The following is a 14,676-nucleotide window of genomic DNA, read 5'->3' on the forward strand; positions in this document are numbered from 1 at the left end:
TCCGCTTCATTTTTACATCAGTGGATATTTGTTTCATTGGCAATCAAACCACATCTATGTTTATATGTAAGTTCTATTTTCGATACTGTTTGTTTAAGTGCACGTTTTATTGTTGTGTGCTTCATACATGTAGCATCGATAAACATAAAACATATCTTGTGTAACTATAGTGTGTAACCCTTTTGTGAACCACGAAATTAATCCATGAAAATATCGGTGTACATTTCAGCTGTATGCCCTACGTGTAACACGACTTTTTTTTTACAGTATACAATACGAACAATTCACTGTGACGTCAGTCATACCGATTATATTTACCGTTAAAACTACGATTATATTTCAGAATTATCGCATATTGTTATGGTTTTAGGTCATTATTATGATACATGTAGAAACCCTCTGAAGGTTAAATAATAGCTTGAACCATTGAAAAAAAAGTAGATCTGAAATAACAAAAAGCAGTATCTTACAATAAGTCTTGATAAGTCTGTATTCACTCTACATTCCGTATAAAACTATTTCCATTCATATGATGGTGGTATATATATCTTCAAAATTAAATGCATATCTCGCAACTTTAAGAAAAAAATCAAGCACTGAAGCAGATATAATAATTCTTTAAAGTGTAAAGATTCACGAAATTTATCTGTAATTAGAATTAATATAGTAAATCAAAAGTGAAATGGTTTCTTCATATATAGTAAATCAAATAAATCTAACTGAAGAAACAAAGAAAAGATTTTAAGGAAAACAAAAACTCATGGTTTGGTAACTAGGGTGATTGGTAAAGGGAAACATTTGGTTCTTAAGTGTTGAATGTTTCTGTGAAATGTGTGTCGTCATTCATATATTTGGGTTATATTTGTTTAGGAATAGTGTTAAGGGAAACATCTGTACGTGTGTTTTTTTTGTTGTTTTGTTTTTTGTTGTTGTTGCAATTGTTGTTGTGGTTTATATGGGTTCAATAAGAGTTAATACCATAATGACATGTTATAAGTTACAGTCCGATATCGTAGGGAGATTTTGCAACCACTTGACAGATGCAAATACTGATGGATGTTAATCCGGGGTCATTATTGAAAAAAAACTGCAAATTGTGTGAATTCAATATTACCGGTTTGGGGGGGGGGGGGGGTCATTATATTTATTATTTTATTTTATATCCAACAAATCTAGCTTTTAAACAGCGCTATTGTCATAGTTATTATGTTATTGTTTAATGTTAGGTTTACAATATTCAATTTTATTCATACATGACGGGAGTTTGCAACATTTCGTACCGACTTAAACCAGACACAACACGACTTGATTTGTATCCCTAAAAAACATTTTGCGTTTCTTATGGATTCACAATTTGGGTACATGTTCAGAAATGCACCATAATGTTATAATAACATAAAGTCCTGTATAATGTTTAGGGTAACTACCCTATATCTTCATTTGTAATAAATCTTTAAGTTTTCAAAATTCAACCGGAACGAATATATATTAATTTTTATATTTATGTATCTTAATTTAAAGTACATATAACCATAATAACCGCAAGTCAATTAATTCGCTGCTTGCATATCAAGGTATATGTACATCCTGCCTTATACTGTTTCTACAGAAGTTATTTGGATCTGATACAGAAACTTATTTTTATTTTATGAATTATATTCAAAGTCATAAAAATGATATTGACTATATGGGAATACATACTCACTAAATTTATTCATTTGGAGAAAACATCAGGTTATGGTTTGATTAACTTTTGCCCAGTGATAATATGTGTTCTACTTGTACAACATGGTTACTGTTCACAGTGTTCATCTCCAGACTGTCATTCTGGATATTCTCCGTCGGAAATGCCAAATCCATCGACTGAGAGTGGATTGTGTGGAAGATTCTGTAGTTCAACTTTTATTTGTGATCCTTGTCAAATCTTGAACAATTCATCAGGTAAATAAGATAATCATCGTATCGAATCTGGACCTCCGAGTTAATTATGTATCTTGTATCTATACATTTGTAAATGGCAGCCTACGGGTTCAAGCTAATTCTTGTCGATTTCAAGTGCTTTATAACACATCGTAAAAAAGGGTCTCTAGGACAATATTTGCTAACAAAATCAAGGTTGAGGTTATCATCAAGTTAACAAAAGTTCAAGATATAGATACAGATACTTTTACTAAAAAAAGATATGCTACAACCTCCGGTCTTTTTTATTTTGCGATATCCCTATTTAGATTATCATCATTTTACGTGATGAAAAGGAAATTATTAACAACCCAACTTTTAGAATATGTATTGGAAATGCCTCTGCAGCCAGATTGTTTAACAAGACTGCTCGTAGATATCATCAAATTTCTCCCCGTGCAATAGCAAAAAGTGACTAACCTGTTTTAAATTAACTTCACAAAATACTGTAAGGTCAACAGTGAACTGGAGAGCTTTTTTTTGCTCTCCTGTTCCTGTGACATTACTTGAAAAACTCTACACTTTATATATGTGGTGACTTGAACTCAGTCTAAATGTGGTATAGTATTCAATATGTGGGACGGACGGGACGAGAATGTTACAGATGAAATCACGAATACCTTTACCGTATTTTAGACATAAAAAATCAAAATCTTGACTTCAAACCGCGTATCCTCTTGGTCTCAATGACACAATATTAGGACAGGGGAACATAACTAAAAATTTTATCGATGTCATAGATATTGTCGATAAACGACTTAGAAATAATAGTTCTCATGGTAAACGCAAAAACCGTAATCAACGTATTAAACATCGTATAAATTATACACTTTCTGATCTGTTATCTATAATAAAATATAATGGTATTTTTATAATATAATCAAGTAGTATTCAAACTCTGTCATATACCGAAAGGTAAATTGTATGCTTTTTTTTTCTGGAGTGTGATAAAATTAACTTTTTTGGCCCATTATTTGGATACACCCGTTTTTTACAGCCTTGTTCATCACAGGTTTTCTTCAGTTAAAATATATGAATATCGAGTTGGAACTATTTATCCATAAAAGGATCAAAATAATGAGTGAGGTGAATATTTCAACAACATCTTGAGTAAAATAGTAATATTGCTATGCATGTTGATCTCAGTGTAATGAAACATTCCCTTAAAATACATTATGTCTTTAAACCACATTCACATGCATTATTCTGATTTGGAAAAATACATTTTCCTTCTGCCCCTGAAACCTAAATGTATCTCAAACTGGAAGTGATTGCACCAATAATACATGCGTTATCATTATTTGCAGGCAACCACCCCAAAATATTGCTTTAAAATAGGTTTAACTTGTACAAAATTTATAAAATAAATTAAAATAAAGCAAAATCAACATTTGGAATTTATTGAATACTAGTAATAAAGAACAATAACCAAAAGCCCAGAATTTATTTTCTTTAAAGGACAGTGATCACAAAGTTTCAGATTTTATTGGTTCATGACTTATTTTGGCATAATGCGTTTTGATACAATTGTATGTATTATGCAGTACAGCAGTGTGACGCTGTTAAATAATAGCAAAGATTTCCCCAATGAAAATAAAGTAGATAACTGGTTCAACTGATAGTTTTAAGAACAAAATTTTGGGTCATACCCCTACCCCTTTATTTTAGCAAGCACAACATAAAGCAATGTCTCCTCGGCATCTATACTATTAAATGAGAAGACAGCATTATGTGTGTCGCTTCTCTTCCTTCCACAATAAATTAATCATCATGCGTATGTGTCTTATAGGTACCATGCATAGTCGTATTTGTCATCCTCGCTCATGATTATTCCGTTTTGATTATTTTGGAAGGAAAACAAAAATAAAAGGCGGTCGGATATTTTGTTTAAAACGCGAAAATTTTTGAAATTAAAAAACAAAAAAAATACAGATTTAAAAAAAAGGGGGGAAGTGCTAACAAATTGTCCTGTCCCCAGGTACCTTTTGATACCTTTCCTGAAATTCTCCAGTCATAAAATATTTTACAAACATTCTTCCTACTACAGTTTACATACTTTCATCCACGCTCTAAATGCCCGCGATCTCGCGGATGTGTTCTAGTACTCTATAAAAGCCAGAGAGAGGAAATTGTTTTCATGGGACAACACTAGGTTATAAATATCTTCGCAGTTATTGAATCTGCTCATTCAACATTTTTTGGCTTCTGAATAATCTCCAAATTATTCTTTTTTTTAAACTAAAAAGATCATTGCACGAGACGAATAATTTTATGAATTAAAAAAATGATGAAAATTTTATTGAGGTTGATAACGACTGTTGTAATAATAGAATAAAATTGAGAATGGAAATGTGGAATGTGCCAAAGAGACAACAACCCGACCATAGAGCAGACAACAGCAGAAGGTCACCAACAGGTCTTCAATGCAACGAGAAATTCTCGCACCCGGAGGCGTCCTTCAGCTGGCCCCTAAACAAATATATACTGGTTCAGTGATAATGAACACCATACTAAACTCCAAATTGTACACAAGAAACTAAAAGTTAAAATAATACAAGACTAACAAAGGCCAGAGGCTCCTGACTTGTGACAGGCGCAAAAATGCGGCGGAGTTAAACATGTTTGTGAGATCTCAACCTTCCCCCTATACCTCTAGCCAATGCAGAAAAGTAAACGCATAACAATACGCACATTAAAATTCAGTTCAAGAGAAGTCCGAGTCTAATGACTGAAGGTGTAACCAAAGAAAATAAACAAAATGACAATAATACATAAATAACATCAGACTACTAGCAGTTAACTGACATGCCAGCTCCGGACTTCAATTAAACTGATTGAAAAATTATGTTTTCATCATATGAATATCAGGTACAATCCTCCACATGAGGGGTTTAGTATCATACCCCATCATAACATACATGAGAAGAACATAACCCGTGTCATGCCAACAATTGGTTTATTAATAATAAATGTGTTTAGTTCCGATGCAAAGACCCTATAAGTGAATCAATATTAACGCCAAAATATGCAATCTTTAATAAACATATCTTTATTTTCAAAATTTCTTCAAGTTAAAACCATTGTCAAGCAATACATGCAATATGTTATAACATGTACGAAATACTTTTGTACATGTTATAACTTATATTTTTGCATTATACAAGTTATAATATGTACAAAAACGCAACATGTACATAATAATGCTATAAAAAATTAATTCAAAGATTTTCATCAAATTTTAAAATACATAAAGTAATATATGATTATTCTAATATATTTAAAAGTTTAAAACAAAAAACTTGTGATATATACAGATATATATTTTGAAAATACAATATGCTCAATGTCAATTCTGTGTTGTCTTTTTCAGCCAATGAAATTGATAGATTGCTTGTTGATGTTCCAGCAGATTCTGATTTCTGTGGTACCATCAATACATACAGAATTTGGTTAGCTGTAGTTAACCAAATGGATTCTGGGTAATATTCTACTTTTAGTCATACTTAATAATTTATTTGATAAATCGTATTGTATTGATCTTATATTCGTATGAATTAATTATTTGATCAGAAATCCAATAATGAATGTATAGGGAAAGTAATTTCCCTCAGCGATTCGTATTGTATTTGGAATGAACGCCATCTTCGACATACACAATGCTCAGAATCTAAAAAGACCATAGTTTGTGCTCGACCAGTAAGGTCTAGCACAGATTGTACTTGATAAGACTCGATATAATCTCGACAGTACTAAGCTGTAATTAACTGTACTTTACTAGTACTTAATAAGTCTTATTAAGTACTTGATAATTTTGGTATAGTCTGAATATGGTCTCGCCGAGTCTTGATCAGTCTCGCATGTCTCGACTCAGTCTTGACATTTCAATTTAGTCTAGACTGGTCTGAATCAGCGTATCTATCTCAAATATATATTGATCTTACAAAATTCCAGGTTATTTGGTAGTTTGGTTCATTGCTGTCAAATTAAAAGATTTATTTAAAAAGTCCAAAAAGCTAAAATTTTCCGTTCGGACTAAAATCAGATAGTCAACTTTAAATTGTTTTATAACTTTTCCAAATCAACTTGGATTTCCATACAACTTTACAGGTATCATACCTTTATAGTTTATGAAAATCCAAGTTGATTTTAAAAAGTTATAGAACGTTTATAAGGTGACTATCTGAATTTAGTCGGAACTGAAAATTCGACCTTTTTACATACCTATGTATTCAGTTCCTAAACTTGACGGCATTACATCAAATTACCAACCATCCTGGCATTCTGTAAGATCAATATATAAGTAGTCTGTATATAGCTAGACTAAATTTAGAAGTCGGTAATTGTCAAGCCTATATAGTTTTATAATAATCCAAGTTGATTTGGAAAAGAAATTCAAACATTTATAGGTGACTATCTGAATTAAGTACGAATGGAAAATTCTGGCTTTTTTAAACCTTTTTATTTAATCCCAATTTTTTGACAGCAATACTACAAACTACCAATAACATGGCATTCTTGATTTAATCAGAACTGAAAATTGTAGCTTTTTTACCTATAAATTAAATTATTTAATTTGAAGCAATGAACCAAAATTCAAATTAGCATGAAATTTTGTAAGATTAATATATAACAAGTCTAGACTAAGTCGAGCCTGGTCAAGACTGAGTCAATACAGGTCGAGACCATATTTAGAGTATATCAAAATTATCAAGTACTCAATCAGACTTATTAAGTAAATTCGCGACCAAAGTCGAATACCGTTAAGTACAGTGAGGTAATGTCGTTATTATGTCGAGTCTTGTCAAGTTAAATGGTTGACCACAAAGTATAGTCTTTTCAGACTCTGGGAGTAGTTTGAAGTGATATATAATCTTATAAATTAGAATAAATAAGATGGAACATCGTATTCAGTGGAATATATATACTATTTAGATAAAAAAAAATACTCAAAATATAATGCTATTGGAATGTTGCTACACAGAGACTGAATGTTCCAGATATGGTAATTGAAATCTGTCATCCTTTATACCGTCAATATACAATATCAAGCCATTATCACACTTTAAATAACCGACTAAACGGAAGGGGTTTTTCTCATTGGTTAAAGCCGTTCGGTTTCCAATACTTGCTTACATCCACTTCATTTACATTTTAGTAGATAGTTGTGTTATTGGCAATTATACCGCATCTCCTTATTCTTATATTCATTGTCGATTTCTAGATTTCAATTCCGAGAAGCCTCTACTGGTGAAATGTTTGTCCCCGATAATATCATCAATGCAGTTATAATTTCTTCGGTACTTGGATGAAAATTCGGGTTATTTTTTAACTTGCTGTTACAAAATTTTGGAAATTACTTTAAATCAAGGAATATATCTCTCTAATGCAAAGATTAGTTACATGCCCACCTTTGATAAAACTTGTTTTTACTCTTCAGACTAAAGGTTTTCATCTTTTGGAAAAGCTAAGAATTTTCAAATATGTTTGCCTCGAGCGGGCATGACTTAAGAGATCCAAATGCGCATCTGATGCAAACACTAGGTACCGTTAATTTCAATATACTATGTTCAGTCAAACAGTTCTTTGGAGTTCACAACGGACATTGTGCACGCTGTTTTATAAATACTCTGAAACTGGTGTTGATGGCTCATACAAATTTCTGTCATAAACAGTTCTTCTTTAAGCAAGAGGCAAATACATGTAGGGAATATGCGTTACTTACGTAATTAGTGTTAATTATTTACCTGACCGATCAGAATAATTTTGCTCAACTTTTTCCAGTAACATGAGTAAGTTAATTAATTTGGTGGCCTTCTATAGTAAACGGAAAGTGAAAAAAAATATCAAACAATGTCAACGGATATACAATTAAAATATAGTTAAAGTAAAAACATCTAATATGTGTTTACATGCACATAATTTAATCGTCTTAAGAAACATGATTTCTGAATTAATTCAGGGACCAAACAATCGATGCAAAGAATTTTGCGGATTATTTAAGGAAAACTGGATGGAATTTGGAGACTGCATGTGGAAATAATGTTGTGATATTCCTTTCACGTTTTGATAGGCAGGTAAGTAGTGTAAAACTTCTTATTTCATTCTATTCTTGTTCTTGTTACCTACTGAAATTCGGTCTAAAAACATTATGCCGTAATCATTTTAACGGACGTGGAATGAAGTAAGAAAAGCAGATGAAAAATTCCCCCCGGATTTCGAAGCATGCATTGCCTTATTGTCACTTATTTGTAGATATTCCTTTGCTGAACATTATTTATGTTTACAGTTTATCTCTATCTTTCATAATTTTCAAGATAACAACCAAAAAATGCTCAATTTCCTTAAATTAACCAATTCCGGGGGAGCAACCTACCAATAGGTTGTCTGATACGTCTGACAATTTCAGGGCAGATAGATCTTGACCTGATGAACAATCTTACCGGGTCGGGTCATCGAACACAAATTCTAAACTAGATACCCTAATGATGATTGTGGCTGGTTTGGTTGAATTTGACCAAGTAGTTTCGGAGAAGATTTTTTTTTAAAGTTAACAGACGACGACGGACGATGAACGCCAAGTGATGAGAAAAGGTGAGCTAAAAAAATCAACGAACCAGGGGCCGGTGTCACGAAGCTATTATAAGATATATCTTAGGACATGTCTTATGATCCTCTTATGACTATCTGGAGCCATATATGAGACCTCGCACCGAAGCTGTCTTAGGATAATCATATCAAACATATCCTAAACCTGTCGCATGTTCATTTAATTTTCAAATATTAACATGGTTTATTGAAATGTTCATGTTGTTTTAGTATGTCTTCTCATATATTACCTAACGTATTGGATAATATAATTAGATAATATGTAAAATGAATATGAAAAATAAGTGTAATTTATATTATTATCTATAGATGATACACCAATATACATTTGAAACTTTAAATATAAGTTTGTGGGGGGGGGGGGGGGGAATAACATGATGACATTCATTTTGTACACGTGAGTTGATATCAATTTGTCACTGTATCAGTTATAATCAGGTTAAAATAGAATAAAATCGTGCATTTTTGACATCAATACATCGAATGTTCGTTGTCGAGAGTTCGTGATAATAATCAATCTATAAATATTTAGTTTGAAGCAAAAAAAGGGAAATAGATAATTAGATGATAATTAGATAATTTGTAAAATTAATATAAAACATGAGTGCAATTTAAATAATTAAACTTATGACTATCCTAAGATCATAATTAACTTCTCGCATAGTCCTATTTTTATGATCAACTATAAGAAATGTCTTGATTTAGGACACTTTGTGAAAAACACTAAGGAATGATATATATCGTAAGACCATACTAAGACATGTCTTGGTCCCAAGACAGCTTCGTGAAACTGGCCCCTATTTACTATATCATGCTATTCAGACTTTGTAAAACATCTCCAAGTCCCATTAAAAAACTTGCAGCTCCTACTCAGACTTTGTAAAACGTCACCAGTGTCTGAGAAGAAAGTTGATTTACCAGGGGTATGTCAAAGAAATTCTCGTCCTTTTTCTAAAAAAAAGTTCATCGAAAGGTACCAAGACCTTCTTGATAAATATTCAATATCAACTTAACAGATGGTCTTTTTTTTTGGTGATATTCGTCTGACGCTACTAGGTAATTATGTATCCCGTCATACTTTGAACGACAACATTATTTTATATCTACCTATTTAACGTCTAACGCGCGAGGCTACGCCAGTACTTAAAATATTCATTTCTTTATGGGTGGATTTTACATAGATAAATAAAATCGTATAATAAATCGCAAAATGAACATGTTAAATTTGATGTATACCTTTTTGTGCTTCATTGTTACATTTGTTTGTTTTTATAGTGATTAAGATGATAACACAATGTTGACTGCTGTACCCCTATTTGTGACATTTTTACCTATATTGTCTGTTTGTTTTGTTCACGCATCGTTGTCAATATAATGGAATTTGATGCGATTGTCATACAAGTGAAAGGTTTTACTGGCTATAAATCCAGGTTCAATCCACTATGTTCTACATAAGAAAATGCCTGTAGCAAGTCCGGAATATAACAGTTGTAACCCATTCGTTTGGTGTGTTTGAGCTTTTGATTTGGCCATTTGATTAGGAACTTTTCTTTTTGTGATTTTACTTTATGCTACAATTAACGCCAAAAATAAAACTGTACGGAAACACATTGTAATATATATATAAACAAGAATAAGGCGATATAAGGTCAGAGACTGGACCTTTGGTATTCATAAATGGCCAAAGCAGTTTGACAGATAAATGTCATAGTTTCATAATTGAAAATAGTCTGGGCAGTTTCAAATCTTTGAATTCCTTTTCTTTTTGTTTGTTAAAATCCGTTCAAACCTCGCCTTAGATTAAAATATAAACATTTTTACCTTTATTTCTTTTCCTAAAATTTGAGTGCAGTGTACATGATCACAGAAAAGTCAATGCTGATAATTCACTCACTTCTTTCGAGATTTTGGGTCCTGGTTGTTGTTCAATTCTCACTTTATGAGCTATTTTAACTTTATTTATTCGAGTGTTTCTGATAGGTCTTTCTATAAATTATAAACCGGGTATATATGATGAGTTTATTCAAGTAGTTATTCATTCGAATTCTTGGATTTGAGTATTTACCAACAATGTATCTGTTGTTATTCTTAATTAAGGTATATACATCAGCAGGCAAAGCTGCTTTTAAAGTTTTGAATGAAGAGTGTATAGAAGGCATATTCAAAGAAGCCAAAAAAGATTATTTTTCAGCTGACGATTTTGAAGGAGGATTAAAATTCATGGTGCAGGAATACAAGTAAGTACTTTGAATCTAATTCTTTTGAAAATTATACGATTAATTTTGTTTCTTGGTGGGGATCCAAGATTTTGAAAAGGGTGTTAAAAGAAAAGGTTAAGATTTGTACTAGTAAAATTCAAACAAAATTAAGTTTGAGATTAAATTTTTTTTTTATTTTAGATTTGTACAGAGAGCAAGCGCTCCTTCCAAGAAAAAAAAGTAAAAAAGTAGTAATTATTATTCAAAATACTAGTAAGGATTATCAATAGGTAAAATTATGCTAAAATATTCAACTTAACAATTTAATTGTTTAGCATGGTATATAGATGTTATATCTTCCATATATCTTATACAATCAACTCATGATTTATTAGAAACGAAAGATATATATATTACACACAAATATAAGATAAGTACAAAATTTGTAGTTGTAGTAGTAGTATACTGTGTGGTGATTTTATAATTGAATAAATTAACGATTGTCCTTTGTTTGACACTGACAGATAGACAAACAGACAAATAAAGGTTAACAAGTATGTGTTACGTCTATGATGGGCGTAAGAAGATTTTTGTTCTCTACACCAAATGAGACATATTCGAAAAACCCCATTGTTTTTTACGTCGACAAAAGACATTTGCACAATAAACACAGTTTGTGTTTACAGATTTTCAAAATAGTGCCATGATATTTTCCGTATTTTCAAATGCCTTGTAATATTTTCTATGAATTTATTACTTGTAACAATTAAGGCAACGCACGAAAAGGCCGCTGTCGACACGTTACAATCAGCGTTTTTTAAAACTGCTCTGCATACTAGTTAGATCTGTTCAAAGTTGTGACACAAGATTTCAATGATCCGTTTGCATCACTTCGTCTATCTTTTTATGCAAATGAAAATTGACCTAAACAATAAGATAGCTTATCGAATTGATTCCATATAATTGTATGAACTATTAAAGCAAAACTTTCAAATTAATCTCATTAAAAAAATTACAAAAGCAGATATGAAATATTTTAGCACTATTTTCGACGAAGCTATGAAATATTTTAGCACTATTTAGTGAATTTCCAAAACCGCATGATACCATGAATTATTTATAAATTTGACTTCCAATAAATTTGTTTGAAGGGCATATGATACAGTTTTGATCCCATAATGAAATTTTGATGAAAATTTACGAAGAGGCTATTTTTTACCTGATTAAATTAAATATGTGATAAAAAATATACCTTCATGTGCTACTTTTTGAGTAAAATGAGGTCGAAATTTCAGATATTTGCTCAAAATTTGGATTTGTGGACGTATTTGTCCTTCCGACAGAAATACAGAAACCTTTTTGTTTTAAAAGATGAACACAAGCTGATTTTTGTTAAATTATTTGTTATTTCTGTTTTATATAAGAATCTATAAATTTTTGATTTATAAAATTGAGAATGGAAATGGGGAATGTGTCAAAGAGACAACAACCCGCCCAAATAAAAAAACAACAGCAGAGGGTCACCAACAGGTCTTCAATGTAGCGAGAAATTCCCGCACCCGGAGGCGTCCTTCAGCTGGCCCCTAAACAAATATATACTAGTCCAGTGATAATGAACGCCATACTAATTTCCAAATTGTACACAAGAAACTAAAATTAAAATAATACAAGACTAACAAAGGCCAGAGGCTCCTGACTTGGGACAGGCGCAAAAATGCGGCGGGGTTAAACATGTTTGTGAGATCTCAACCCTCCCCCTATACCTCTAACCAATGTAGTAAAGTAAACGCATAACAATACGCACATTAAAATTCAGTTCAAGAGAAATCCGAGTCTGATGTCAGAAGATGTAACCAAAGAAAATAAACAAAATGACAATTATACATAAATAACAACAGACTACTAGCAGTTAACTGACATGCCAGCTCCAGACTTCAACTCAACTGACTGAAAGATTATGATTTCATCATATGAACATCAGGCACAATCTTTCCCGTTAGGGGTTTAGTATCATACCATCATAACATATATGAGAAGAACATAACCCGTGTCATGCCAACAACTGTTTTTAGAATAAATGTGTTTAGTTCCGTTTTGTTTAGAAATAACTAAAATTTATCAAATGTTCATGAATGTAGAAAAAAAAATCATTTTTTGCTGTATATTTATCAAATTTAAAAAAAAAATTGCCTTAATAACCCTTTCATGAAAATTGGTACAAATAATCTTCATACGTAATCAAACCGAATGTCATTTTAAAAAATAGGGCTCAATGAACTCATTTTCAAGTTAAATCAGTTTGAATGGTAAAAATCAGTCGAAAATGCATCTTTTCCCGATATGTCACAGTTTGACGTCGCGAAAATAACATTTTGAGTTACCAACGTCATTACCTCCCCTCTTACTGTATCGTATATACCCTTAACTGGAATTGAGACTCGAATTTTGAAAAGATGTTATATATAACAATAGGTTATGTTCAACACAGCCTAGAAAACATTAACAAGGTTATTTTCTATCAATGTATTTAGAGAGAGTAATACATATACGAATCTGGAAATGAAGAATCTGGAAATGAAGTCAATCAGAAATCCAGTTTTCCATTTAATACTGTTTCCTACAGAAGTTACTGTAAAGAATAACATAATTTATTTTTTTCAAACTTAAGGTGGAACCTAACATTACAGGGAAATAACTCTGTAAAATCAGCTAAACGTTTAAATCACGTTCTATTGTTAAGGAAATGTTAATAGTTATCAAAAGTAACAGGATTATAATTTTATACGCCAGACGCGCGTTTCGTCTACATAAGACTCATCAGTGACGCTCAGATCAAAATAGTTAAAAAGCAAATAAATACAAAGTTGAAGAGCATTGAGGATAAAAAATTCCTAAAAGTTGTGCCAAATATGGCTAAGGTAATCTACTCCTGGGGTAAGAAAATCCTTAGTTTTTCGAAAAATTCTCAATGATCAAAATTAGTGTTTGTCCAACTGCTATATATCCATTGAAATTTTTCCGTGAAAGTAATTGGTTTCAAAAGGTAAATATTTTGTGAAAATCTTATGAAAATTAAACGAGCCAAATTAATTTTAGTCAAAGTGTTGGGTGCAAACTTTAATACTATTGAAACTCCTACACAATTACATTCAATTTGTAACAAATGTGTTTGTTCTAAATATATATAAACTTTGATATTATAATTTTAGATATTGATATAACTTTATTTTCAGGAAAGCTTTGAAAGAAGGAGAATGTTCGGATGAACTTAACCATTGGATCTGGGCTGCGCCATTGATAGCAGTGGCATTTATTTCTGTGATAATACTATTTTATTATAAAAGTTCTTCAGGGAAAGTAGGCAGTGGAGGAATGGGTGGAGGAAGAGGTGGACGGAGACGTGAGAGAGGAGGATGGGTTGACAGAGGAGAAGACTCAGGAGGAGGAGGATGGGGTGGAGGGGGAGGAGACGGAGGAGGAGGAGGAGGAGGAGGGGGTGGTGGAGGAGGAGGAGACGGAGGAGGAGGAGGAGGGGGTGGTGGAGGAGGAGGAGACGGAGGCGGAGGAGGAGGGGGTTGTTAATTGGATGAGATGTAAATGTGTTTTTGAATAGACAAATAGCAACAAAAGCAGAAAAGACATTAAAAATGCAAAGTATTAACTATAATTATTGACTTAATATCCTTTGTACTTTATAAAAAAATTTAATCGACTAAATTCGTGATAAAATTAAAATTAAATCTTGGCAGAGTTTTTCAGCATTTTGCCGGAAAAAGAATTGACATTTGCAGCAATTAATGAATAAATCAAAGATTAAAAGGAATTTGTATCATCGTATTGAAACATATGGTCATTAAGTAAATATTGAGTTTACATTATTACGAATTATATGTTCTTTCATCCCACCGCATAC

General features: G+C 31.9%; 1 protein-coding gene across 1 annotated transcript; it reads left to right on the forward strand.

The window, feature by feature from the left end:
• The first annotated feature begins 1,497 nt into the window (after nt 1–1,497).
• LOC143048900 (uncharacterized) lies at nt 1,498–14,345 on the forward strand. Its single transcript, XM_076222766.1, has 5 exons — nt 1,498–1,941; nt 5,330–5,438; nt 7,919–8,033; nt 10,663–10,802; nt 13,997–14,345. Exons 1-5 carry the CDS (start codon nt 1,674–1,676, stop codon nt 14,343–14,345), a joined length of 981 nt encoding a protein of 326 aa, XP_076078881.1. The 5' UTR covers nt 1,498–1,673.
• Nucleotides 14,346–14,676: the final 331 nt, after the last annotated feature.

The sequence above is a fragment of the Mytilus galloprovincialis genome, chromosome 10 (assembly GCF_965363235.1).
Source record: "Mytilus galloprovincialis chromosome 10, xbMytGall1.hap1.1, whole genome shotgun sequence".
Taxonomy (NCBI): domain Eukaryota; kingdom Metazoa; phylum Mollusca; class Bivalvia; order Mytilida; family Mytilidae; genus Mytilus; species Mytilus galloprovincialis.